A 25,704-nucleotide genomic window follows, 5' to 3' on the forward strand; every position below is an offset into this window, starting at 1 on the left:
TCTTGCTCTCTTGTCATCATCAAACGTATGGTTTGTCTTCAAAACACTACTTGTGTGTTGAAGTTGTGCAACAGAAACACGTAGTGTGTACAGCTTTAGACAGTGATGCTATCACAGGGGTCTCCAACAGGTAGCTCACCAGCTTATGTTGAGTACTTCAAAGAATATTTGCATCACCTCTTATTATTTTTATAAGTGTTCTATTCAAACATGACACCTGCATTTAATGACAAATAAACACACTGAGTGGAGATGTGCTTTGTAAATAAAGTGCAATTTAAATGTTGGCGGCGCTCTCAGCAAATCTGCATTGAAATGAACAGTTTTGCAATGTTCTCGGTTCATGTTCTGCTAGGTGTTGAAACGGTTAAATAAGTCATTAAAAATTGCTATTTGTCATAAAAAAAGCAATTGCAGACGCAGCAGCGGCACGACATAGCGGCGGCAGTCCGCCCTCCCGTGCAGCCCACCACCACAGCTTCAAAAAATCCTCGGGGAAACCCTGAAAGAACAACGGAATGTACAACCAAAATAATACGTGTTAAGGTGAAGAATCTTAACTCCCAAGCATCCCTCGGCATGTTTGACACTGTGTCCATAACTTGTCATCACAGTTAATGCTATATTTATTTTGTTAACGTCTTTTTACACTTGTTCGGCAGGTTTAATATTCAAATGTGATTTCAAAAATGCCTGTAGAGTTAATAAGAGGTTTTCTGACGGCAATATTTTGACCCTGGAAGAAAGTAATTAAATTTCCATTATTTCCCATGTGAAAAAAATGTATCCTAAATTTGAATTTGAACACCTCAGATTGGCATCCCTCAGGGGCTCCACCATGTGTACTGCAGGTTGTGACTAGAAAGCTTGTTGCATGCTGGACACAAAAAGCATGTTGTTGAAATGCATTTATGAATAATGTAATAACCAGCCTGCCAATATGGATAGCTGGACCTAATTCAGTACTTTTGACTCAAAAAATATGAATTGAGCCCATGTGCAAAATGTTTTCTTTTCTTGCCGGAAATAGAAGTAATTTGTCCTTGGATAAACTGCACAAGGCTGACTTGTTATCACTGCAGTTTGTTAGTTAGTTGGACCACTGGAACAAGGTTGGGTAAATAAACTGGTCATTTATTCTACTCTTGTCTTCAAGAGACCTTGTATTTTTGACAAATTGCACATTTTCATTACTCGCTAGTTAATGAATGTCTTCATCAATTTTTACAGTAGACATTTATGATCCTGTCTTACAAATTAGAGGACTGCATGGAGTTACAAAAAGAGGAAGCTATTTTCTTCTATCAATGCTTCAGACATGACTTAGAAACTGCAGCACTGACTCAAAAAAAAAAACAGTTGATGGATTGTTACGCGTGTAATTCACCAAGGCAATAGGAGAAGACAGCTTTGTACACAGACTTGTGTAACAGGGCCGAGGCATTACAAAGGCTGTCATTATTTTCCCTTGTGATCTAGCCATTATAGTACAGGCGCTGACTGGCATTGGGTGCATCACAGTGAGTGGAATCACTGGTGTCAGTTGGTATCATTGGCATTGACAGCACAGCTACAAATATAAAGTTTGTGTGTGTGTGTTTTTTTTTATTAATGAGGAGGAAAAATCAATTGACAAACAGAATCCAGCAAATAAATGTAACATCTGGAGGGCTGTTTAAGTCCCTGGATCTGTGATTCTCTCTGTGTGTCTGAAAAGCTGAAAGCACAGTGGGAGGCAAAGCATGCTTACTTTGGGACTATTCCCATGACCAGGCTCAAACTGGGTGTTCTGGTATAGACAGCGCAGCAAGAGGGGGAAGAAAATAATGGCAAAGTGTAAAGGACAAAAATGTCAACTCAGGATACTTGGTACACTTGTACTGAGAGAAAAGTTTGGACTATTTTCTCCTTCATCTTCCAGCAAACCGACGAGCACTTATCAACTCTGAGATCCCCAGAAAACTGTTACTAAGCTACTGAATCAACAGTGTGTGTCATTGCCCATGGAATTGTTCAGTAGCATCCTTTATTGTCCTATGGCAAGTATTCACTCACTCAGGCTCATGGTGTAGATACAGCTATGTGATTGGGTGTCAGGTACTCAACATTTCAAAGATGTAGAAGTCAGATGATTAAAAGTGCGTACATTTGTTTCTGACTGCTTAAATGCATGTGATTCTCTTGTAATTTTATCCATATGGTCATACCACATCTCTGCTTCCCTTTTCGAGTGTGAATTGATGTAGACACTTCACATATACCGTAAGCACAGTTTCTGATACAAGGCTATAGATGTGCTCATGAAAAATTTGAAAAAGAACTAGCAGCATTTTACCAATCGTTATATCACGATGCTTATCAAGGAAGGAGAAAAACCTGAAAAGCAACTGCTTAGTTCAGTGCTTCCCAGGGGACTGCAATCTATCTGTGGCTTAGGGCAGGGCGCAACGCAACGTCATCTACTTTGCATAATTACAACATTATCTCCTGTTTTTAAACCTTACTTAACAACAAAACATGACATTATTGGCTTACGGGTGTTGGTTTCATTTCTGATGTTTCCTGGGCTTCTTGTGTTTTGAACATGTCAATGTTCATGTGGATACGGCCTTATATGGGGACACAGCAGGACCGGAAGACCGATACGTTCTTTCATGTAAGAGTCTCCAAAAGTGTCTGATATGACCACAAAAAGTCGCTAGATTTGCTGCTACTTGCTTTTTTGCTTAAGTCACTAAGATAGCAACACTGAATTCCCACCTGCTACATCTTCTTACTCTCTGGCAGTCCAGGAGTGTATGAGGTGTGCTAAGAGCTAACAGTCCCATTGCAAAGTGTTTATGAGCGACAACAAACAGCTAACACCAACTGTAAAAAAACAAAACAACAAATGTATTTGTAGCGGCCCAAAAGTACTTGTGGCGGGCTGCCACAAATAAATGAATGTATGGAAAACACTGTAGTTTCTGTCGTGGAGAACTGGGCTTGGAAGCCTAAAAATGGTGTGTTAAAAGAATCAAGCGTCAGCTGAGCATTGTCTGTAAACAACAGCGTATGCATGTGAAAAGAATCCACCATAGCTTGGTGGCTGCACATCATTTACACATGTGGCCCCAGGTGTTGAACCAAATTTCCATCACAGCTCAAGAATGCGTTGGCAGATTTGGCTTAGCGATACTGAGAACTGCATTGGAGCAAACAACTAAATCAGACACGTAGGAGGGAAAAAACGTGTAGCAGTGTGAAGGAAGAAATAAATAAATAAAACTGAAGAAAGAAAGAAGAAATAAAAGAAATAAAACTGTCGATGAAAACTATGATTTGGTGCAGAGAACAAAAGCTTCTCCATGATTTAAACTTAAGACTACAGTTTGAACTCTTGTTATTGCCGCAGAAAAGCAAAATTAACTTACCTGAATAACTTCTATCCCTCTTTTCCTGAAAAAAAAAAAAACCAAAACAAACAAAAGTATTAGTGACATAGAAATATCAGTCTATACCACTTGGCAAAGAACAGGCATTGACAGATTAGATCGGTGTAACAAATTTGGTTGTTAAAGAATTTTATTTATATGATATGGGAATAAAGCAAAGTTTGGTCAAAGAAAAAGAGAAGACATTTGTGGTGAATACTACAATGCAGTACAGTACACATACACACCACAGATGGGTATACTGTGAACAAGATTCCCCAGGCGAGTTAAGTTAGCTTTTCAATACTTCTGCTTCCCTTCAACTTCGGTACAATCTGAAACTCGGACTGTGACCAGGCTGCTTTCATGTTCATATGTTAACGTTCACATGTTCTCTCTCTTGGCTTGTGGATTTGCATGTAAGGAGGGTTAGCTCTAAGACTCTTGATCGCCTGTGTTGACACTTTTCCTGTTGTTAATTAGTCATTACAGTGGAACCTCAGTTAGTGTCCGACCCGGTTAGCATGTTTTTTGGTTAACATTGAAATTTATGCCGTAATCTTGCCTCTGTTTGCTTACATTTTCAGTTTAGTGTACAATAATGCGCACGTCTTGGTGTGTTGTATATACACTGCGTGAGTCTTAGGTTAATTGGAGACTCTAAATTGTCCATAGTTATGAATGTGAGTGTGAATGGTTGTTTGTCTATATGTGCCCTGCGAGTGGCTGGCGACCAGTCCAGGGTGTACCCCGCCTGTCGCCCGAAGTCAGCTGGTATAGGCTCCAGCATACCCCCGCGACCCTAATGAGGAGAAGCGACATAGAAAATGGATGGATGGGAGGACAACTGCGTTCTTGATGTATTTTTAATGACAAAATGTCTTGTTAGCATCCTATTAGCTTGCCACTTCATGGAAACAGGAACATGAAGCCAGCTTTGTCGCCCGTTTATGATGTCATCAGCGGTTGACTCTTAAAAATGTTAACATTAAAAAAATGTTTTTAGAGTTTTACAATTATAGCTTTACATGCTATACTGTTCCCAAAGACACGATGTGGCAGCAAGATCAACACGGACACCACCTTGCTGTTATGTAATGAGTTATTTATTGAATTCAAAAGTGTTTCTCACCTTCTTTATCAAATGCTGGCACTTACAACTTTTTTTGGAATACAGGAAGGTGGTGTCTGTGGTGGTCTTTGTGCCATAGTGTCGTGTCACAGTCACGTCAATAATCACGTCTTCAATAAAGATAAAAGTAATCTCAAATGTTCCTTTATCCCTTTCCTGTATCATTTACATGTATTTATATGCATTTCAAATTGTTTTCTGCATGTAAAACTATAATTATAAAACTATTAAAAATGCGTTTTGTGTTAACATTTTTGGTTTTCCTGAACAGATGACATGGATTCGCATGATTTCTTCTGAGGAAAAATTGATTCGGTTAGCATCCATTTTGGTTAAAGTCAGACCTTCTGGAACGGGTTAATTACTTTAACCAAGGTTCCACTGTACAGTCAATGTGCAGTCATTTCTTTAAGGTTAACTATTTCATTATGGAACGCATTTGTCATTATGTCATCAAAAACACAATATAAAAAAAGCAACAATCAATTATAAAATTATTCATTTTTCATTCAAAGCAAACTACCTTTGAGTTTAAAGTTAATATAGTATTGTCGATTTAAACGTATGTGTGCGACAATAGGTCATAATGTCCAAAATTAAAAATGGCATACATGCGGTCAAAAAACTATACGAGACCGTCCAAAGTTGAACACCGCTACAGGCATATTTGAATTTGGAGTTCAACCATATTTTTCAGGAAAGGTAGGTCTAAAAAAGCAAAACGAAACTTGTCCGTCAAAACTTCATCTTGCATAAAATTACACAAGACATAGGACTCGGATCATGTGTGTTTATCTTGCTTTAATACAACCACAGTGTGGTACCGTTAACGGCAAAGAAGAAAAGTGCGCTGATAACCACATAATGAGACATGAAATTTACCATGGCATAGGAAAAGGTCTGTGCTCAGTAGAATATGAGCAATAGAATTAAATAATTATCAATTACTGTACATACACAGACACCAGGAAGAAGCTAGGATACTGTATACACTTACCAAAGACTGCAACACTTATTAATTCCCAGCAATACCTACAAAACACCACTAGGTGACAGTCTTTATTACGTGTCTGTCAGGCATCTTCAAAGGGTTTCGTTTATTTTAATTTGATTCACTTTTGTATAGGGCCGGCTGATATATCGATATTATTAAAATATCAATATTTCTTTTAAGCATAATATCAAAAACTCTTGATGCGGAGGTCTCATGTTTCAAGATGGCGCCGCCCGAGTGGCAGCTAGTTAGTTACAGCAGCTCTGTATTTTCCGCTGCGTTTTTAGTGTTTAATAGTGCTTTATTTGTACTTTCTTATTGTTTTTTTGTGCCATACCGACACCTTAAGCAAGTGCGCAACTACAGATGTTAATCTCGTTACGTTTGTGACTTGCCTCTTGCTTGTTGCGGAAGACCCATTCATTCACGGCTCTATTGTTTACACTCAGGAGCCGCTGTTAGCTTTGAGCCACACACCCCTTCGCTACGCCGAGCAACCGGAGATCCCCGCGGAGATACGGAGGAGGAGAGGCTGCATAGCGGGAGTGAAGCGCCGACAACGTGAGATATGGAAGCGCTAACAGCGCTAACCTGGCTGCAGAGGGACTACCGTGAGTGCAGCCAGATTAAGACTGAAGATTATACTTGACTTTTTCTATATTTATTTCAAAAAGACAATGGACTATTTTATTTCAGCTGCTATTTTCTATAAGATTTTTTTCAATTTTAACAACTTGGCACACATATTTGGCTTTGACTCTGTCTAAACTCCGTTTGTGGAAAAAATATCGGGATATATATTGTATCATCGATATACAAACTAAATATATCGGGATATGAGTTTTGGTCCATTTTGCCCAGCCCTACTTTTGTTCGACAGTTAGGATTGTGTAAATGTACCAAAAACATTGCCTGTACAGTTGGCTTTTATTGTTTTCAAATCAGTACAACCTGGAAGTCAACCTGTCTCACACAATGTTCTTCATAACTGCGAAGCTCCCTTATTATGTGAACGTATGTCCATAGAGTTTCTGTCTGTCTATGAGTTAAACAGAAGCTCATGCAACGATGTAAACAGTTACAGATGCAGAAAGACACATGACTACGCCTGGACTGTTTTAAATTAAATTAAAAAAAATAAAGCTAAATGTTGAGGTACAGATAGCAGGATCAGGGCAACTCCAAGGCTACATCCCACCTCATGAGAAAAATGCACTAGGCAGACATACTTTGGATTAAAAAGTCATTTCTTGGCAACCATTTGACTCCCTATATGAGAGGAATTCTTTGTGGAGCTGAAATAACATTTCTAGACTAGTCACATTGTGTGTGGAGTAAAGTTAATTAACTATCTCAACATAAAGTGAGATAGCAGAACATACAGTAATTGGCTCAAACAACGCAACAAAAAAGAAAAACTTGCATGGCCAAAAACCAGTTAAGTAGCATCAACTCAGCCTTGTCCATCCTGGTTGTTTTTGAGGTTACATCCCCATGGCAACAGCAGCCCGGACTATTCACTGCTACACAACAATGTGGACATTTAATACTGCAGCTGCTGGCTGGTTTCATGCGATGTGAATGGGGTCGTCGATGGTTTCATTCCATCTCAAATATGGAGATCGCTTCTATAATTGTTAGGACGGCGCACAGAATGAAGTGGGCCAGTGCCACAAGAATGTGAACGAGCACCAGTGAACACAAAAGAACATATTCTATTGTCAGGGTTGGTATCGCATATCCATTAGCTCGAAGATGAGCCTGCTGCCTGACAGAGGGTGCAGACTAGTTACAAAGTTTAGTGGGCGTGTCAGTGCCCTTACGTAACCGGGTTAAATGGGGAAGACAGATAACACGGACACCCTGTCACTTTAATTCCACATTTAAATGCTTCTGCTCCTGAAAAGCATCCTCAGAGTGTCGCTTAGTGATTTAGACTCAATCCGAGGACAGATGTAATAATCTCATAGTTACAGCAGGTAACTGCTGTCACTGTCCCTTTTCACGCAAACTTTTACAAATAATAACTACAAACCAAGTTATGTCAATAATGTCAACTTATGAAATCGACCACAATTTGAAGGCGAAACATGCCTCTGAAGTTGCACAAAACTTTGGAGTTTCAACCGCTGTAATGCAAGACGCCACAAGAGACTCAAATCTCACGAGACTTCAACTGAGAACGCATCAAGGAATAACTTATGGGCCGGTGTTTCGCTTTTTCTGTTGTTTCGTTTCCCTCTACCCCACACTTATTCCAAAACAAAGGCCAAACAAAAGGGAAGAACGTGGGAGGAGAAGAAGACGTTAGAAAAAGCACGCGTCTATGTTTAAAGGTTTGGTTCGGTGATAAACACTAGTGAGATTTTTTTCTGTACTCTAGTGCGGTTTGTTTGGTTAAATGTGAAGTGTGAACGCAGGCATCTATAACAGGGGTGTCTGCATACAGATAAATTGAAGGATGAGGGGGATTAAAGATGCTAAAACCAGTACAGTGTAGCTCAATATATGCTAAGCTATCTGAACAAAAACGTCAACATCTTACCTTTGTGTTATTGGTGACAAAGAAAATTATTATTATTATTATTGATAGGACTGTCAAGCGATTAAAATATTTACACATGATTAATCACATTTTTTTCCACAGTTAACTCATATTTAATCTTTTTTTTTATTTATAAGTAAGGATGTAAATCTCTTTGTGGTCAATGATTCGATACGCATCAAAATACACAGGTTAAGATGCGATTCAAAAATGATATACACTAGGTCCCCAACTTACGAACACAATTGGTTCCAGACCGTTCTTATGTTGAATTGTTCTTAAGTAGGGGAAAAGGTAATATTACCAATGATATAGGTACTACATGTACGTGTATACATATACAGTATATGCGTATGTATGTAAATATGAGTTTGGATGCAGTAGTAATATTAAACGAGGATAATTAATGAAAAAAACAATAATAAAAATGATATAATAATACGTAATGATAAATGTTATTTACCTTTGAAGAGGAGTGGTCGAGCATAGGTTGTTGTTGTGGAGGAGGAGGAGGAGATATTGAAAAAAAGGACAAGTCGTCGTCGTCGTTAGACTCTTCTAAAAGAGGTAGTGTTCTGTGGGTGGTGTAGAATTAAGCAGGCCTATTAACTCTTCATAAACTTTAATCACACGCTCTGGTTGTATCATACAGCTACAATTTAGCTTTCCATTTAGCTGTATCTCCCCAGCGTCTAACTCTTCCTCTGTTGGTCCCATTAGCAGTGTCACAGTGCCCTCTACTGGTCAAGCATGTACAGTAGCAGTATAAATACTGATTGAGCGACTACAGGGCAAAATAAAATAAAACATAGACCAGTCGGCTTGCGTTCGTATCCGCGAATGTTCGCTAATCGGATGTTCGTAAGTTGGGGACCTAGTGTATTTTAAAAACAGAACGATTCGATATGATTCAACGGTTACATTTGCTGATGTACACATTAATCTTACATTATAAAATAAAGAAGCCAATTCTATAAAAGTGGCATTCTTACAGTATTTTCAAGTGTGTAAAAGAGAACATCATATCCCTGTATACTGTACTTTCCCTCTTTTTCTTTCAACTAATATTTGGTCCCAAATTCTGATATTATATGGGAATGCGTAAAAGGGAAGATTTGATGACCTTATTGAGTGCTAAAGTGCATATTTGTGCGGTGCACCTCTCTGAAAAACAAACTCCAGGCTCGTACTGGTGGATGGTGGTTCTGTATTCATTTAATGATTTTAATTTGATGTTGTTATCGTCTTAATTTTACACAATACATAATAAATAAGATCACATTAGATCACTATAATGCACATATGTTTTGTTGATGTGTTGAAAATCTTTCCCGGTGACGAGCTAGCATGCTGCTAATGCTATTCAGAGCCATTCTTGTCTTCAGTCATGGTCACATTGACACAAGCCCCCAAATAGCTGTCCTCGGCTATGTGTGCCAGTAACTAGCAGCTCGTAACCCAAATTTTAGCTCGCAGTTCAAAGCAATAAATTCTGTCAAAAGACGGCTCACATCTAAAAAGCACTCGTTGGTCGGGACACTCGTATGCCAAGCTACCACTGTATAAATGCCAAAAAAAAAATACCTGCAGTGCACCAGTAACTGCTCTCTTCTCCCTGGTAATTGAGAGGTGACGTACTCCGTGACAACTCACAGCGACAGTAGATGCAAATAACTTTGGTCTTGTCGAGAAAGCCATCTGTCAGGGCTTTGGAGCTAAAATTACCACTCAAAACACCCTTTTCTTTGTCCATTTCTGCTCAATATTTGTTCCCGCTTGTGGTTCCACATCCACCGATGCATTTCCTCAAACTACGGTGTGGGCCGAGGGTCAAACAGGATGTGTGCATGTTAATCACAATTATACAATTATTTTAAAAAATAGTGCCGTTAAAGGAAATTTCACGCTAAGTTTGACAGCCCTAATTATTAATAATGAATACATTTTATTTTTAGAATGTGCAGAGGGCCAATAAAAACGAGCTGCAAAGACACCCGCTGGCACGTTGGACACCCATGATCTAAACCCTAATGCACACCAAACAAGGAAACTGTGGACCATTGAACCAGTGTTAAAATGACAGCAGAAACCATAGGGAAATTACTCATATATAATGACACAGCCTGTCTCCAAATTTTAAAAAGGTATTGTGACATCTCTAGCTAGCTAGTAAAAATAGCAGTAGATAAAGCAATAAATGTAAGGTGAATACTACAGGGGCCTGCTTTTTTTCTGTCTATGTCTGTTGTGTATGGTGTCTTTTTTGTTGTTTTGTTGTGTTGGGTCTATTACCATCTGGCAAAGGGACTGCCGATGAAAATTAGCCTTTCAGCTAACTCGGGTACATTTACTTTCTGATGAAATGTTGATTAATGTACACTGTCCCTTTTTAAAAAATAAAGAATTTGAAAAAAATTTGAAACCTGAAAATTGGCAACTACCGGTAGTTTTTTTTTTGCACGACCCTATCGTACATTGCTCAGGCAGGTTGAGCTTGATGGATTTAGTATTTTACAAACTAGATATCTATCAAGGGGGCAGTCTTTAAATGGCTCAAGCTTAAGTGGCTGGAAAGCCTTGCTGAGCGACGCACCTGACCAGCAGGATTCTCCAGTCCAGCTGCTTGAGACAGGCCACATGATGAACTAACAAACCTGATCAACCACTGCTGAAGTGTTACGCCGCATTTGTGTGCAAATCCCTCAAATAGGACATTTCTTTAAATTTGTGTGGTAATATAACAATAAAAACTGATAGCTGACATGTGAGTGTCCTCGTAAGAGAGTCCCTTTACTTCCACCTTTTCCTTCCTCTTCAAAACGACATTTCATTTCTCATAAAGTAACACTTCAAATGACAGTCACAAGAGATCCAAATTATGTCTTTACCATACGCAAAAATAAAATGTATGCTTTTTTTCCATTTAAAGTCCATGTTTGTTGCTTTGGCACAAAGTTAATCACGTGTTGATCTTCCACTTTAAAAAACCCTAGGTTCTGATGTGGTGTGAAGTGGGTGGCTAGGATCCAGAGAGGGAATTGGTCGTTGCTTCAGAGTTTAAAAGAGATTAAAAATGTTTTGAGGATTACAGTGTCGTAATCTGTGCTGGCTCAATCAGGTCACTTTAGTGAGACAACAGCCCTCTTGGCTCTGACACTAACCAGTGAACCCCTTTGATAAACTCTTCCCAACTCATTCCCATCCAATATATTATGTTAGTTTATCCCTAAGTCACATTTGCTCGGGAAAATCATACCCGACTTCATGACAATTTACATAACTTTTCAATACTGCTGAAGAATGGGTATGCTACCACAAGATAAAGCATAAACTTTTAAGCGTGAGTTTGATTAAGGAAGACCATTTGACAAAGTTTCCTTGATTGACTACGGAGTGAAAAATCAAGAATCAAACAATTAATTTCAAAAAATATTATTATATAATCTGCAAATGGCTGACGACCAGTCCAGGGTGTACCCGACCTCTCGCCTAAAGACAGCTAGGATAGGCTCCGGCGTACCCGTGTGAATTTAGTGATGACAAGCGGTACAGAAAATGTATGTATGTATGTATGTATGGATGGATGGATGGATGATTAGATCATTTTAAATGGCAAAAAATACTAATTAAACTTTTTTACTTCAAGAGTAGAGTATGCAGAAGTTTGTTTGTGGCCCAACTTCCCATAGCAAATGTTATGTTGGACTTCTTTAGACAGCAAATAACTTGAGCCTGAATCAACAGTGCCTCTGCTAGTTGCGACCAAGCACCATTTTTACCTCAATTGCTTCAAAACACAATTTATCAACAACCAATTCCATAGAGAATCATCTACTCATCGTTATTATGGCCATGCCTACTTTTGACTACATATGTAGAAAAAATAACAAGTATTTAACCCGCAAACGCTGCTAACTATAATATGACTACAATCAGCACAATACTGGTTAACAGATAATGGTTCACTGTGCAGAATAAAGTGCATAAATACTTTCCACGTCGACACACCTCGAATGCCGCGGACTGCAATTGCTTGAGCACGATGAATGAAGGTAAAACAAGTTTTCTATGGCTTGTGCATTTAAAACAATTTCACACATTCTTTATTTTGCGCCAAGTGCCATGTCTCAACAAGCTCCCACTCAAGTCATAACGGACACATCCTTTGCCAACTAAGTGCTTGACTTCTACTAGGGTATTCCCCCGGGGCATTCATACAAACACAACAAAACATCTTTGTGATATTGCAGAAGGTATGCATGGACAGAGAAAGGCAGTGGAACTGCAAATTTGGAATGAAAAGTTATCCAAACTGCAACATCATGTGTAGGAATCTTCTATATTATGAAGGATGGGGACGCAACATTCAGTCACATACCTGCACAAATCTGCAAAAGCATGAAAATTCAGCTTCTTCATCTTCTTCTCGCTGAGCCAGTAGCCGACTCTACGGCCTTTTAGGAAGGTCTGCATCTCCACAGAGGTCCTGGATCCTTCCCTTGATGTCAATGATGTGTCAGACTGACTGACTGGGCTAAGGATCAACCTAAAAAAAACCAGAAAATCTGCGTGAAGTCTTTCCACTATTCAACCTTATGACTCAGTTGCAAATGTCATGCACACAGATGTGGCGTCTGTCAAGTCTGCAGCGAATACAGCGCAGCATGACATAAGAACGGAACACAGGTTGTTTGCTTGCAAGCGTGACAGTGAATGTGAAGCATCAGCCACACTCACACTAGCGCCGTTCTAAGCTAACTTCACTTGCTAACGTTAGCTGGCTAGCGTGGTAGTCAAATCGATACCACGCGACGTGGGAAGCTAAAAAGGAGACATGCAAACATTTCAATACCGAATGTAGAAAATGTAAACGCGCTCAAACATGAAATAAGTAGCCTGACTGTGAATCATAGTCGGGACCTGGCGCCGTGGCGAGCTAACTAACCTGGCAGTTTTGGCAGTCCACCCCTGAATGAACGTCCTCTTCAGGAACTAGCTCGGGTAGTTTCCCATTCTCAGCGCGCCCGATTGTGCAATGGAAGAAGTTTCCAGACAAGGTGACAGTTGACAGGCACAGCTGGACTCACGTTGCGATGTTGCTGGTGTTTTCTCCCCCTGTCTACGGGCACTACTGCCTGCACACACCCAGGATTCAGGAGGCTGGTGATGCCTCCATGGCAGCTCGGAAAAATCAAATCCATACTTCCTTTATTTTTCTTTTTTTTATTCTGTTCATATGCATTCAACATCTGCTTCTGCCTCATTTTCGACTAAATTGCCCTGTTTATAAAGTGACCAAAAAATAATTTTTGTCGCAAAATAAAGTACCCTAATTGATCTGTTTACAACTGTATACTCAAATTTCCCTTTGCTTATAAAGGCAGCTAAACGTGCTCAGAGAAGTTCAGCCTTTGGTGCTGATTGTCCAAGCTCATGTATAAAATGAGGGACACAGACATGCAGATTGTAGAGGGCCTCTGTGGAATTAAGAGCACTAAAGTCGTTATGCATGCAACTAGGCTGAATATGAAGTTTAATTCTGAAACACAGCAATGATCTGTCCAACGCATTTATAGAAAGATAGTTTTGTCATTCATGAGTTTTTCCACAAACACACAAATGTTTAGCTATAACAACTGCAATTGTTGAGATGCACATTAAAAAAATAAAAGGTGTACATTATGTCAAAATTACAACTGAATAAGGTATTCACATATAACTTATTTTTCTTTACATTAACTGTAAGAATAATACTTTTAATACATAATTTTGTTGTACACAAGACTGTTACTCAAATATCCTAACCGAGCATATTTCTACTGCAACACCAACGTCGACAAGCTAACTAGCAAGTAGTAGTAGCGCCCTCTGTTGGGGAAATTCTGAAACACATCCGCCAATCATACATAAATGTTAAAACCACTGCCATGAAATACATTGAAAACAGACATTGTTTCAATTGTGCATGCTGTTAGCACAAAAGTTTAAACATTACTGTAAAACAAATACGGACCGATTGATTTGAACAGCGTTACTGTGATGTCACTTCCGCCGCGTGGTATTTGCCCCAAACTCCCGCCCGGAACTATAACATTGTTTTACGCAAACTACTGTATTGTGTGCTGAATTTCGCGCTCGTTTAACGTCGGTTTTCTTTTCCACTGTGGCAGAGACAAACACAATGGAGGCCCAACTTGATGACCTACTTGCAAACGAGGAGGATCTTGAGAGCGTTTTGTGCGTGCTGGCCGGAAGTGACCCAGAAAACTGCTCTTATTCCCGGGTAAGAACATGTCCTTTGTCTTACACCCAAGCAAAGGAATGTGCATGCACCATTGTATTTCCCAAGCAAGAGAATCTCACATCTGTCACATCTATACGCTTGATGGTGAAATGATATGTAGTGTAGTTTGATTAAATACGAATAGTTTAGTGGCCTGTTTACTTAATCTGTGTGTGTGTTGTTGCAGGGCTACGTGAAGAGGCAGGCTGTGTTTGCATGCAACACATGCACCCACAATGCTGCAGAGCCAGCTGGTATTTGTCTGGCTTGTGCCAACAAGTGCCATGATGGGCATGATATCTTTGAACTATATACCAAAAGGTACACGCGCACACACACACATACGAGAAATAAACAATGGTTGTGTCGCGACATGCTTATTAACCTTCTCTTTTTGCTATTTACTCCACAGAAATTTTCGCTGTGATTGTGGAAACAGCAAGTTTGGGGATTTCCGATGTCAGCTCATTCCGGTGACTTTCCCCCCCCTCCTCCCAAATTTGTCTCAAAGACCAACTACTTGCACATTCTAATGGAATCTGATATAACAGCCATGTGGGAAAAAAATACTGCCATCTATAAACAAAACAATACTTCATTAAGTAATATTTTGGCCACCTAATGTAGCTGAACAAGGTTACCAAAGTATTAAAAACAGCTTTTGCATGTGATGAAGACAAATCAAAATAAAAGACAATTAAATATTGCGTTCGCCTTTCCCTTAAGTGGAAGAATGATAGCCAACGTGCCTTACTGGCCAGGGCAGTGAGGCTAATTCACCCTGGCTGATTTGCTTTTCTACGTGGCGAGTGAGGAGGATGTGTCAGCTGTCATGCTGTGACAACCTCTGAGTAAAACTGCAGTGTTTGTTTGTGAAGCCGCTGGTGAAGTAATTATTTATATATATATATATATATATATATATTTTTTTTTTTAAAAAGGTTGATATTTAGAAATTAGATCGCATGCTAGTGTGAATCGAAATCGCATTTTTTTTGTGTGCAGCCCTAACACCCATAATAAACATATTAACACCTCTTTTGACTGTTTGAATAAAGAAAGAGCTTTATTACCTTTTGTAAATGATGGTAATGTTGCATGTTAGCTCATCATGTTTATACTCTCCACCGGCAGGCCAAAGATAAGGAAAACGTGAAAAACCTTTATAGTCACAACTTCTCCGGCTGCTACTGCACATGTGACCGGCCGTATCCAGACACGGATGATCAGGTATTGCCTAATTATTTATCTGTAAAGCCACATTTGATTGTTTTGACATTTTAAACTTGTCACATTAAAACAAATGTGATTTCTCCACAGGTCAACGATGAGATGATTCAGTGTGTCGTCTGTGAGGACTGGTTTCACACGAGGGTAAAGGACAGCTGTTTTGTAGCTGCGTGCATTCTCGATGAGCGTTTATCTGATGACATTTGACTCATTTGAACAGCATCTACAGTGCACGATGGTGGAGCCGGAGGAGCTGCAGGAGATGGTATGCGAGGCCTGCATGAACAAGGCTCCTTTCTTGTGGACGTACGCTGCCCACTTTGCAGGTGATCCTCTCTTTGCAGGCGTCAAGACCAAAGACGGCAAGTGCAAACATGTTGCACGGTGAACTTTAACATACCTGTCTCCTTTTCAGTTTCACCCGAGAAGGATGAAGAGGGTGATGTGGAAGGAGAGGAAATACGTCAAGACGCAAGTAAAATTAGAGATGAAGAACCTTCCACAAGTCTGGAGCCCAAGAAGCAGGAGGTAGGACCTGTTATTAGTTTAACTACTGTCATTTGGACAGAATATTCCCTCTTTGGTATTATACCTGCAGTCATTGCCTCCCTTACTCCCGGAGCCCTGATATTAAACACTAGAAATATAGCTATTGTTCTGCTATGCTGCTGTTTAACGTTTACGCTTTTGGAAAAATATCCCAACTACAACAATAGCCTTTTTTAAGAAGATGATTGTTTAAGAATATCCCAGAGATTCTGAGTCCGACGTCGAAATACTGGGCTGTTTTCTGCCGCCTCCCTCATCATAGGAACTAAAAGTCAAACATTTTTTGCCGTTAGCAAGTTTATACATGTTCTTTATCTTTCTCAAGCTGTTTCAACTTCCCTGAAGTCCTCTGGCGCCTCACATTAAAAAAGCTGCGCTATAAAACAAGAATGTAGCTCAATATTTTACAGAGCTTCTCTATCAGGTACAGTACCAAACTGTTCCCATCGCCTGCAAATATTGGGTTTAAAGTGAATTTGTATTTGTGGGATAGGTTTTTAGCCAAGAAGGTTGTAAGGCTGATCATATTTATGCAGTTTTGAGGAAATGCAATGAAGAATGCAGGTAAGTTCTGTCATCATTTAGACCAGGGGTTCTCAAAGTGTGGTGCAGGTAGCCTCCCCTCAGAGAACTATAATACAGTTGGGGCCTCCCTTAAAACCCAAAAATGGAATTTCTTTGTGAAGTTTTTTGCTCAATATCTATAGGAATTAAACATTTATTCATTTTGCCTTGACGTTATCTTAGCAGGATTGAAAAATGTTTTATTCTTTATTTTTTACCAGTGGTTTTCTGGTACTGTACCTCCCGCCTCACACTTTGAAGACCCTGTTCTAGAACAGCGTTATACATTAAGAACATTGGACATGCATGTATTGAGAAAGAGAATACATGTAAATAAGAAAATAGTAATCGTTTTTATGGTTAATTTGTGTTAACTCAATCTCTTACAGCCTTTTGTGGCTTTCTTGTGTCATTACCAGCCAACAAATTGAAATTCACTTTGACTCCAAATTTGTCCAGTGTATGCATTTTTGCTTTTTTGGAAATTTGCATTTTGGCGGTAAATATCCATAAACATGAAGGAAAATGTGGAAAGATTTTAAGAAAAGTGGACCAAAATGCTTTGTTTTGCACTAAAATGAAACATTATTGGCCCATGCCAATAATGTTATTTTTCTTTGATTAACTAACGGTGATGAGAAAATACCCACCTTAATATTTTACATGTTTATGAACAGCGAGATGTAAACACACAGTTCTGGTACCTGGCACGTACATCTTGCGGTTCTATTTCTATATTCCTGTGTGATGTGGAAGTCTTTCAAAGGCATGACTGTATAATGAAGAAGTTATGGTGGATTCATGTGGCACAAGGCTCATGTTTGTCAGTGCTTTTGCCTTGTGTGTTGTCATCGTCGGATGTGGCAGCTGCTTTGCGGTTACCCTGTCTACCGCTAGATGGCGCAGGAGAGCAACGTCACAGGCCAGAGAGCAGGCCTTGAGCTCCTGTTTCTTGCCCTTCTTTTGGGTAATTAGAGGAGATGTGACCCACAAGGCCCTGCTTCTCTGGCTCTGCAGACAGCTTTGGCTGAGCTTCACACGACAGCTTACTGTAAACTGTTCCTTTTCATCGCCCAATCATCTCGCCGTCGCAGGGTGAATCTGCACAGTTGCGGTGTCGTGCTGTAACTCAGCCTTGTCTTGCGTTAGGGAGCAGAAACCAGGAGCTTTCCTTGTAAACGGAGCCATGATGACATGACAGCTAGCCCCGGAGAGAGCAAAACGACGGCTTGCAAGCTGAAAGCTCTCCAGGCCCAGAATGCGGAGAGACCAAGACGAGGAGCTGTGTTCTGGCCTTACAGTTGGCGCTCTGAGCTGTGCACCTGCACGAGCTGCAAGGTGAGTCCCTATCGTCACACCAACCCTTGCCTTGTGCCCATCAGGTACAGAATGATCGATTATCTAATGCGTCACATGTGTGCACACAGAGGGCATACGTAGCTGCGCAGGTGCACTTCCTTATGGACGAGTCAGACTCGGTTCTAGCCTATGAGAACAGAGGCTTGGACGAGCCGTTTGGGCAGCACCCGCTTATGGCAGTGACGAGTTCAATGACCAGAGTACAGCAGCTAGAGTTCATTTATGGTGAGCGCTAGATGGATATGGTGTCATTGCAATAACGATATCTGTGTGATCTTACTGTATTAATTGTGGGTTTTGCCTTTTTAGGCTACAAAGAGCTGACAACTGCAATCACAGCATTTTTGCACCAATGTGCTGCAGAAAAAAGGGTAAGCATGTCACTTGGTGTGTATTGTAATACTGTACCTGCTTAGTTGAATACAAACCAAACTCTGAGGTTGAACGCAATACGATTTGTTCAAATTTAAAATACATTTTCCCCCCATAGAAACCACCCAAACGGCAATATAACGTGTCACTCAATTTACATGGTTAACAAATTACAATTCAATAATTAAAAAAAAGAAATATAATGTAAATCATCTTATCACACAAAAAAAATCCTGTAAACAAGTGAATAAATAATAATAGTAATACTTTATACAGTAATCCCTCATTTATCGTGGTTAATTGGTTCCAAACCCGACTGTGATAAGTGAATTTCTACCAAGTAGAATTCCTTTGTTATAAATGGAATATTTTCATAGTTATGGTATAAATAATCTTCTAAATAAATTTTAAACATTCTTCGAGCCCTATAGTCACCTTTACACTCGGATTACCCAATATAGTAATGAGACAAATAAGCCATTTAAGACATAAATGAAACTCGTGCTCATGTGTGTCGCAGTGAATTTGTTCCGGTGCTAGTAGGGGAGTACAATGGGTGGAGGACAGGAAGTGATGTCACGCATTCAGAGTTGAGTTTTAGCTTGTCATGGGTTATGGCCGCAACAATAGCTTGTGTTATTAGGTTATTATTATTATTATTGTTATTAATATGTTGTTGTTATTATTGTGCCTGTTTTTAGATCATTTAAACCTGCAATAAAAGCCTGTTGTTCCGGTGATCAAGACTGGTGGTGCTTGTTTCACCAAACAATTACTGACACGTAGTGACCAATGTTGAATACTACTTTCACAATTTGAATGTCTTCTTGATTCCTTGTACAAGTATTTGTATTCTATTTTGGGGTTTTTTTTGTCATTTTTGTGCTTGAAAATGCTTAATGTAGGCAAAAATACGTACAATTTGCTTTAATATGCATGTAATTATTATTTTTAACAGGTTGTATTCAATCACAAAACAATATTTATTCATTAATATGTTTGAAAAATTTGAGAGTGAAGCCATGAAATTCAAACCGCAATGTGGCGAGGGACGACTGCAAAAGGGATACAACTAACGATTATTTTCATAGTTGATTAGTCCGAAGTTCAATTAGTCGAGTAATCGGTTAGGCCCTAGACGCACCAAATCGATATGAACCAAAGGCAAACAGTTAGTGGTTTGATTCTCAGCATATCAGAAAAAAGGCAAAAATGTCGACCACTGTTTTCCAAAGTCAAAGCTGATGTGTGTGAATATCTTGTTTTGCCTAAAACAAGAATGACTAAGGAATTTAAAAAAAAACACATTTGAGTGGCTGAAATCTGAGGATATTTACATTCTTAAATCAAATAAGAATTAATTCAATACCAAAATAGTTCATCAATGAATTGTTTGACCTAATTGTGTGTGTGTTTTTTTTAAGTGTTTGTAATCACACAGTTTGCACACCATTACTTTATATATAAGCTTAAGAGCTGCATTTTTTTTGGAATGTCAGTCTATTGTGTTCAAATGCTCCTTTGCTGATCCATTCATTCTGTCTCTCTCAGGTGGTTACTCCTGAAGCTGTACATCAGCTTTTTGAGGAGCTACAGGCTAGAAAAAGACGCAGAATCAACACAGGCTACCAGTGACCAAATGGAGGACGTCTATGCTGCTTCTGCTTCTGCCGCCATGTGGTGCTTGGAATAAAACTGTGAATGAACAAAAGGGGTGTTTATGCTGCAAGCAATGAAGTTGGAACAAATAGTGAAAAGCATCATCATCACATTTGTGGTGTATGTTTCTGTTAAAGATGCCTTACCCTTGAAGCTGAGAAAACAGTCGTGACTAGTTGCTATTTCTTGCATGTGCATTTGTGACCAATTTTGTTTCAGTGCTGGATGTTTGGGGGGGGGAGTCTGTTAAAGACACATGCTGCTTAATTGTTTACATGGAGAGAGCGAGAGAGAGAGGTATGTCCTGGAGGCATTTAGTAAAGACAAATGTGAACTCTTCTCCTGAGAAACTCTTCATTTGACGCAGTGATGTCAGTGGCTGATGAGTCACTCACTTTTTCACTATCATGAGCCCAGAGTGTTAAATTCACCATTCAAATGGTAGCTGGCATATTGTGATTTATCCACATTACCATTACTGACACATACTTTACACTGTAGGTAAGGTCAAATAACTTACGTGAAACGTTACGTTCATACTAAATGAAAGTATACACTGAATTCTTCACATCTCGCCTCAAATGTACTCTTAGTTTAAATAATTTAATATTTGTATTAAGATATAAGTCATTGTAAGACTATCTTATACTCTTATTACCAGTTTCATGGCTGGTGAGGCACTGACTCTCTTGGAGGGTTTTTTCTGTTAATGCAGGTTGCTCGTTAGGAGGATAGCAAGAAAAAGAAAATAATTCACAGTTGTCAAAAAAAATGTCTTCAAATGTTTTTAAAATACTTCTTAGTCCCATGATTTATTTATTTTTTATTATCTGTACGTGAAGTACATGCAGAATTCTCCAGGAAAAGTTCTGATACTTTGTTGTAAAAGTCTGATCACCTCATGGTGAGCTTGGGTATATAACACTCCATCTTGGAAGTCAAATTTATTCATTTATTCATAGGAAATGTGCAAATTCAACAATTTATTATTGTTTTTTAAATTTTTTCATCATGACTGGTGAGGCTCTGACTCACCTGCGTCCTCCGACTGCCCTTCAGTGCTTATTACCATAAAATATGTGGTTTTACGATTCGTGTTTCATCCATCCATCCATCTACTTTCTATGCCGCTTATCCTCACTAGGATTGCGGGGGCATGCTGGAGCCTATCCCAGCCGACTTCAGGTGAGAGGCGGGGTACACCCCGGACTGGTTGCCAGCCAATCATAGGACACATACTGTATAGACAACTAATTCCTGCAGAAAAGAAGAGCACCAGCAGAACAAACCTGTGTGTTGACGGGTCTTCCTAAAGTTCCTGCTCATAAATGACATTATCTGCAATTACAAAGCTCTGTAAGAATCATTGGATGCCATTCTGTCGAAGTAAATTACGTGTTTTGCTTGCTTAATTTTTTTGGCATTTAGAAGTGGTGTAAAAAAGTGTTTGCCTGCTTCCTGATTTCTTATTTTTTTGCATTTTTGTCACACTTACATGTTTCTAGATCATCAAACAAGTTTAAATATTAGTCAATGACAACACAACTGAACATAAAATGCAGTTTTTAAATGAAACATTTTATTATTAAGGGAGAAAAAAAATCCAAACCTACATGGTCCGGTGTGGAAAAGTGATTGCCCCCTAAACTTAATAACTCGTTGGGCCACCCTTAGCAGCAACAACTGCAATCAAGCGTTTGCAATGAGTCTCTTACAGCGCTGTGGAGGAATTTTTGGCCCACTCTTGTTTGCAGAATTGTAATTCAGCCACATTAGAGTGTTTTCCAGCATGAAGCGCCTTTTTAAGGTCATGGCACAGCATCTCAATAGGATTCAGGTTAGGACTTTGACTTGGCGACTCTAAAGTCTTCATTTTGATTTTCTTCAGCAATTCAGAGGTGGACTTTCTGGTGTGTTTTAAGTCATTGCCCTGCTGCAGAACCCAAGTTTGTTTCAGCTTGAGGTCACGAACAGATGGCCGGACATTCTCCTTCAGGATTTTTTGGTAGACAGCAGAATTCGTGGTTCCATTTATCACAGCAAGTCTTCCAGGTCCTGAAACAGCAAAACAACCCCAGACCATCACACTACCACCACCATATTTTACTGTCCATACGTATATATTTTGGTATGATGCTCTTTTTCTGAAATGTGGTGTTACTTTTATGCCAGAGGTAATGGGACACGCACCTTCGAGAAAGTTCAGCTTTTGTCTCGTCATAGTATTTTTTCCAAAGGTCTTGGGGATCATCAAAATGTTTTCTGGCAAAATTGAGACAAGCCTTAATGTTCTTTTTGTCTAACAGTGGATTTGGTCTTGGAACTCTACCATGCTGGCCATTGTTGCCCAGTGTCTTTCTTATGGTGGAGTCATGAACACTGACCTTAGTTGAGGCAAGCGAGGCCTGCAGTTCTTTGGATGTTGTTGTGGGGTCTTTTGTGACCTCTTAGATGAGTCGTAGCTGCACTCTTGGGGTAATTTAATCCACTCCTGGGAAGGTTCACCACTGTTCCATGTTTTCGCCATTTGTGGATAATGGCACTCAGGCTTTATAATCTTTTCCAGACTGATAGATTTTAATTAATCTCAGTTATGTTTTAATGGGGGAGTATTCACTGTTTCACACAGGGCCATGTTTGGATTTTTTCTCCCTTAATGATAAAAGGTTTCATTTAAAAAAACGCAACGTTCAGTTGTGTCAAAAAGGCTTACCATAGTGCCATGTGAAGCAACACCAGCAATGTCATTGTGAGAGGGAATGCGCAACAAAACCAATTCAACATAAGTGAATTCATAATATCAAATCAGTTTATTTTTGAGGATGCCAAAGACGACCACTGTTGTGCACCTTTTGAGGTGCCAATAGAAAAATAGATTCGGTGAAACTAAATGCAACATATATCAGTCTAAAAACATTGATTCCTAAGATACCATACAAGTACAATGTACCTGCTAGAATCCAACACAAGAGATCAAAACATATCGGGTGATTCAATTCCAAAAAAAATAAAAAACAAACAAAAAAAGGTGCTAAATAACATCTATGTACACAAAAGGAGCTACAACTATCAGATGCAGGCTGGTAAGATGGTAGAAAAGAGCTTGCATAGACATCAAAGTCTCCAATAAAAACCCAGCTGCAGGCGGGGAAGGCACTGTCCTCTCTACAGCGAAGAGCAAAACAACCACTGTTATTCAATGGAATGCCGCCCTGGAAAAGTTAACTACACAACATGAATATGAGGAATCTGAAGTTTTGCATTTTTTCCCGGTGATGCAATTTACACGGGGAAAATGATCTTTCTCATTCAGATTCCTTTCACATTCCTCTTGTACAATAAAGAAATTAAAAAACAACATGAAAATCCACACCACTTACAATAGCGAGCAAATTGCCTCAAATGCAGAACACTTCAAATAATTCTCAGACATATTCGCAGTGAGATTTCATGACAGGACAGAAAGTACACCGTGTTGCATGAACACAACCATTAAAATGCGATCAAATCGGGACACACTGATCTTCATTTATGTACATTCTTTCAAATCGAGACAAAACTGCTTTTGTTCCTTTTTCCCTTAAAATGTGAGAGTCATGCTGGCGTGTGAGCTTCTGCTGGCGCTAACAGGCTTTCAGTCGTGTACTTGCATGGTTCTGGAGCTACAACTGCTGCTAACCACTTTACTGGATGAACGCTAACTCCACAGTTTTTTGTGTTCGTTTGTGAACAGTCAGTCAATTGAGCAAATCAACAAGGGTTTGCAATATAAATGACATCATAGAGCAGTGAATCAAAAGTAGCTGAAATGGAATATTCTGAGCACTGGTTAAGGCTTTACGATTTGATGATTTGATGCTATTAGATAACGAGGAAGGAGTGCCATCACCTGGGCCGCTGTGCTCATTTCTGGTGATATGTACAAACAGAGTACAGTACTGAGACTGTCACCACACCTTTACATGTGTGATGTTGCACACAGACACACAGCAGCAATAACCCACTACTACATTTGATAACAGCATGTCGGTTGCCATGGCACCCACTGCTGGATCTCAGTAATGAACTTGCTCAAACTACAGGAAACACCAGGTTGTGCTCTGATCGCTTTAACCTGGCAGTTATCAGACTGAGGGAAAGACGAGCTCCGATGACCTACTTCCGTCGGATCTGATTTCGCCTTTTTGTGTGCATGAGCCAGAACCACAATGGTCGAATGCTACAGGAAACAAAAAATCACAGAAGACGACAGGTGGACATATTTACATGTGGTTTTATCGCAATGTTCTCTTGTAGATGATGTGACCTTTTGTAAATGGAGATTGTTATCAACAGGCAACATGAATGCAGTCTTTGTTTGACCACCGCTTTATGACTTGGCTACATTAAGTGTCGTTACCTGCAGGATTGACACGGTGCTGAGATGAACCGCATGCCCTTCAGCTCTTCTTCTGACCATTTTTCTGACTGTGTGATGGATGGAGTCGTGTGGCAGAGGTAGGACAAAAAGGACACATCCTATAAATAGCAACCACTGATCACCTTTCCTACCTTCAGCTTCTCTTCAACACACACGCACACACACACACACACACACACACACAATTAGTGCTTGACCATTCAATACAATAGGCAGTCAGTCATTCCCTTTTTTTTTTTTTTTTTTTTAAATTCAATTGCTGGTCCTCAACTCAGGTTAAAGTGCAGATTTTTTGTAAGGGTAGTCAGCCTTGCTGGGTGACCTGCGATCTCTGGCCATGTCCTCGTTGATACTGTTCCTGTGAGGCTGTTGAAGTGGCCCCGGGCCTGATGACTCCACACCAAGAACCATCTCCTCGGGAGTGTCTCTAGGTCCAGCCAGTCTGTCCTCATAGCTGTCCATGTTTCCACTAGGTGACCGCAGATGGCCTAAGCCATGAGTCAGGTCTGTCTCATTTGAACGCCCCCTAGGCATGTGTCCCATCCTAGGTTGGACCCCCGAGGGGCTAATCACATCATGTCTCTGAGAGGTCATACTGAGGACATCCAGTCGTAGCGGGTCTGGCCCAGTTCGTCCCTGTGCATGGCCCTGGGACTGAGAGTCAGTGATATAGGTGGGGGTGAATGGTGTGGAGGGGGTGCAGCTGTGGCTGTAAATATCTGGTCCAGCGAATGTAGGCAAAGGATGAGTGGAGGCTGGAGATGAAGGACGACAGGAAAAATCATACAGGTCAGGGAATTCTGCTTGCGCCTCCAGTTTGGGTTCAGGAGCGTGTCTCTTGCAGGAGTGTCCATGTCCAGGAGTGTGGCTGTGGTTGTGACGGATGGAGGGGCAGGGCCCATGGGGCAGGTGATGGCCTGAGGGAGCCATGGGGCTGTGAGGGCTTTCCCTGTCCATCTCAGCCATGTGCTGTTCCCTCAGGGACATGACAGAGACGCCCAGTGCGATGTCAGGCATGAACTCCCTTATTACTGGCTCCATGCCCATCTGCAATAAAGACCCAAACTTGTCATAGTGCACTTCATGAACTAAATATAAACAATTGAAGACATGAAAGCAGGGGTTCCCAACCGCTGCAATACAGGATTTACTTGTCAGTTTAGAAATCAAATTAGGTCTGGTAC

At 40.0% G+C, this 25,704-nt stretch overlaps 3 protein-coding genes across 3 annotated transcripts in view; 1 reads left to right on the forward strand and 2 right to left on the reverse strand.

Annotated features, from left to right (window-relative positions):
• Window positions 1-13,233, reverse strand: part of itpk1b (inositol-tetrakisphosphate 1-kinase b) — a 41,917-nt gene extending 28,684 nt beyond the window's left edge. Inside the window, exons 1-3 of the mRNA XM_054796381.1 lie at window positions 13,030-13,233; window positions 12,463-12,630; window positions 3,414-3,438 (exon numbers count right to left, since the gene is read on the reverse strand). Coding sequence (XP_054652356.1) covers window positions 3,414-3,438; window positions 12,463-12,557 — 120 coding nt within the window. The 5' untranslated portion in view covers window positions 12,558-12,630; window positions 13,030-13,233. The remainder of the gene's footprint in view (window positions 1-3,413; window positions 3,439-12,462; window positions 12,631-13,029) is intronic.
• A 928-nt stretch (window positions 13,234-14,161) lies between these two features.
• LOC129192288 (putative E3 ubiquitin-protein ligase UBR7) lies at window positions 14,162-21,512 on the forward strand. The gene is made up of 11 exons (XM_054796152.1): window positions 14,162-14,367; window positions 14,555-14,688; window positions 14,780-14,840; window positions 15,502-15,597; window positions 15,688-15,741; window positions 15,818-15,923; window positions 16,013-16,125; window positions 17,860-18,048; window positions 18,138-18,294; window positions 18,379-18,440; window positions 19,993-21,512. Exons 1-11 carry the CDS (start codon window positions 14,266-14,268, stop codon window positions 20,074-20,076), a joined length of 1,158 nt encoding a protein of 385 aa, XP_054652127.1. The 5' UTR covers window positions 14,162-14,265; the 3' UTR covers window positions 20,077-21,512.
• A 1,375-nt stretch (window positions 21,513-22,887) lies between these two features.
• btbd7 (BTB (POZ) domain containing 7) overlaps window positions 22,888-25,704 on the reverse strand; it is a 34,486-nt gene continuing 31,669 nt past the window's right edge. Inside the window, exon 11 of the mRNA XM_054796150.1 lies at window positions 22,888-25,567. Within this exon, the coding sequence (XP_054652125.1) occupies window positions 24,797-25,567 (771 nt within the window). The 3' untranslated portion in view covers window positions 22,888-24,796. The remainder of the gene's footprint in view (window positions 25,568-25,704) is intronic.

The sequence above is a fragment of the Dunckerocampus dactyliophorus genome, chromosome 13 (assembly GCF_027744805.1).
Source record: "Dunckerocampus dactyliophorus isolate RoL2022-P2 chromosome 13, RoL_Ddac_1.1, whole genome shotgun sequence".
NCBI classification, from domain to species: Eukaryota; Metazoa; Chordata; class Actinopteri; order Syngnathiformes; family Syngnathidae; genus Dunckerocampus; species Dunckerocampus dactyliophorus.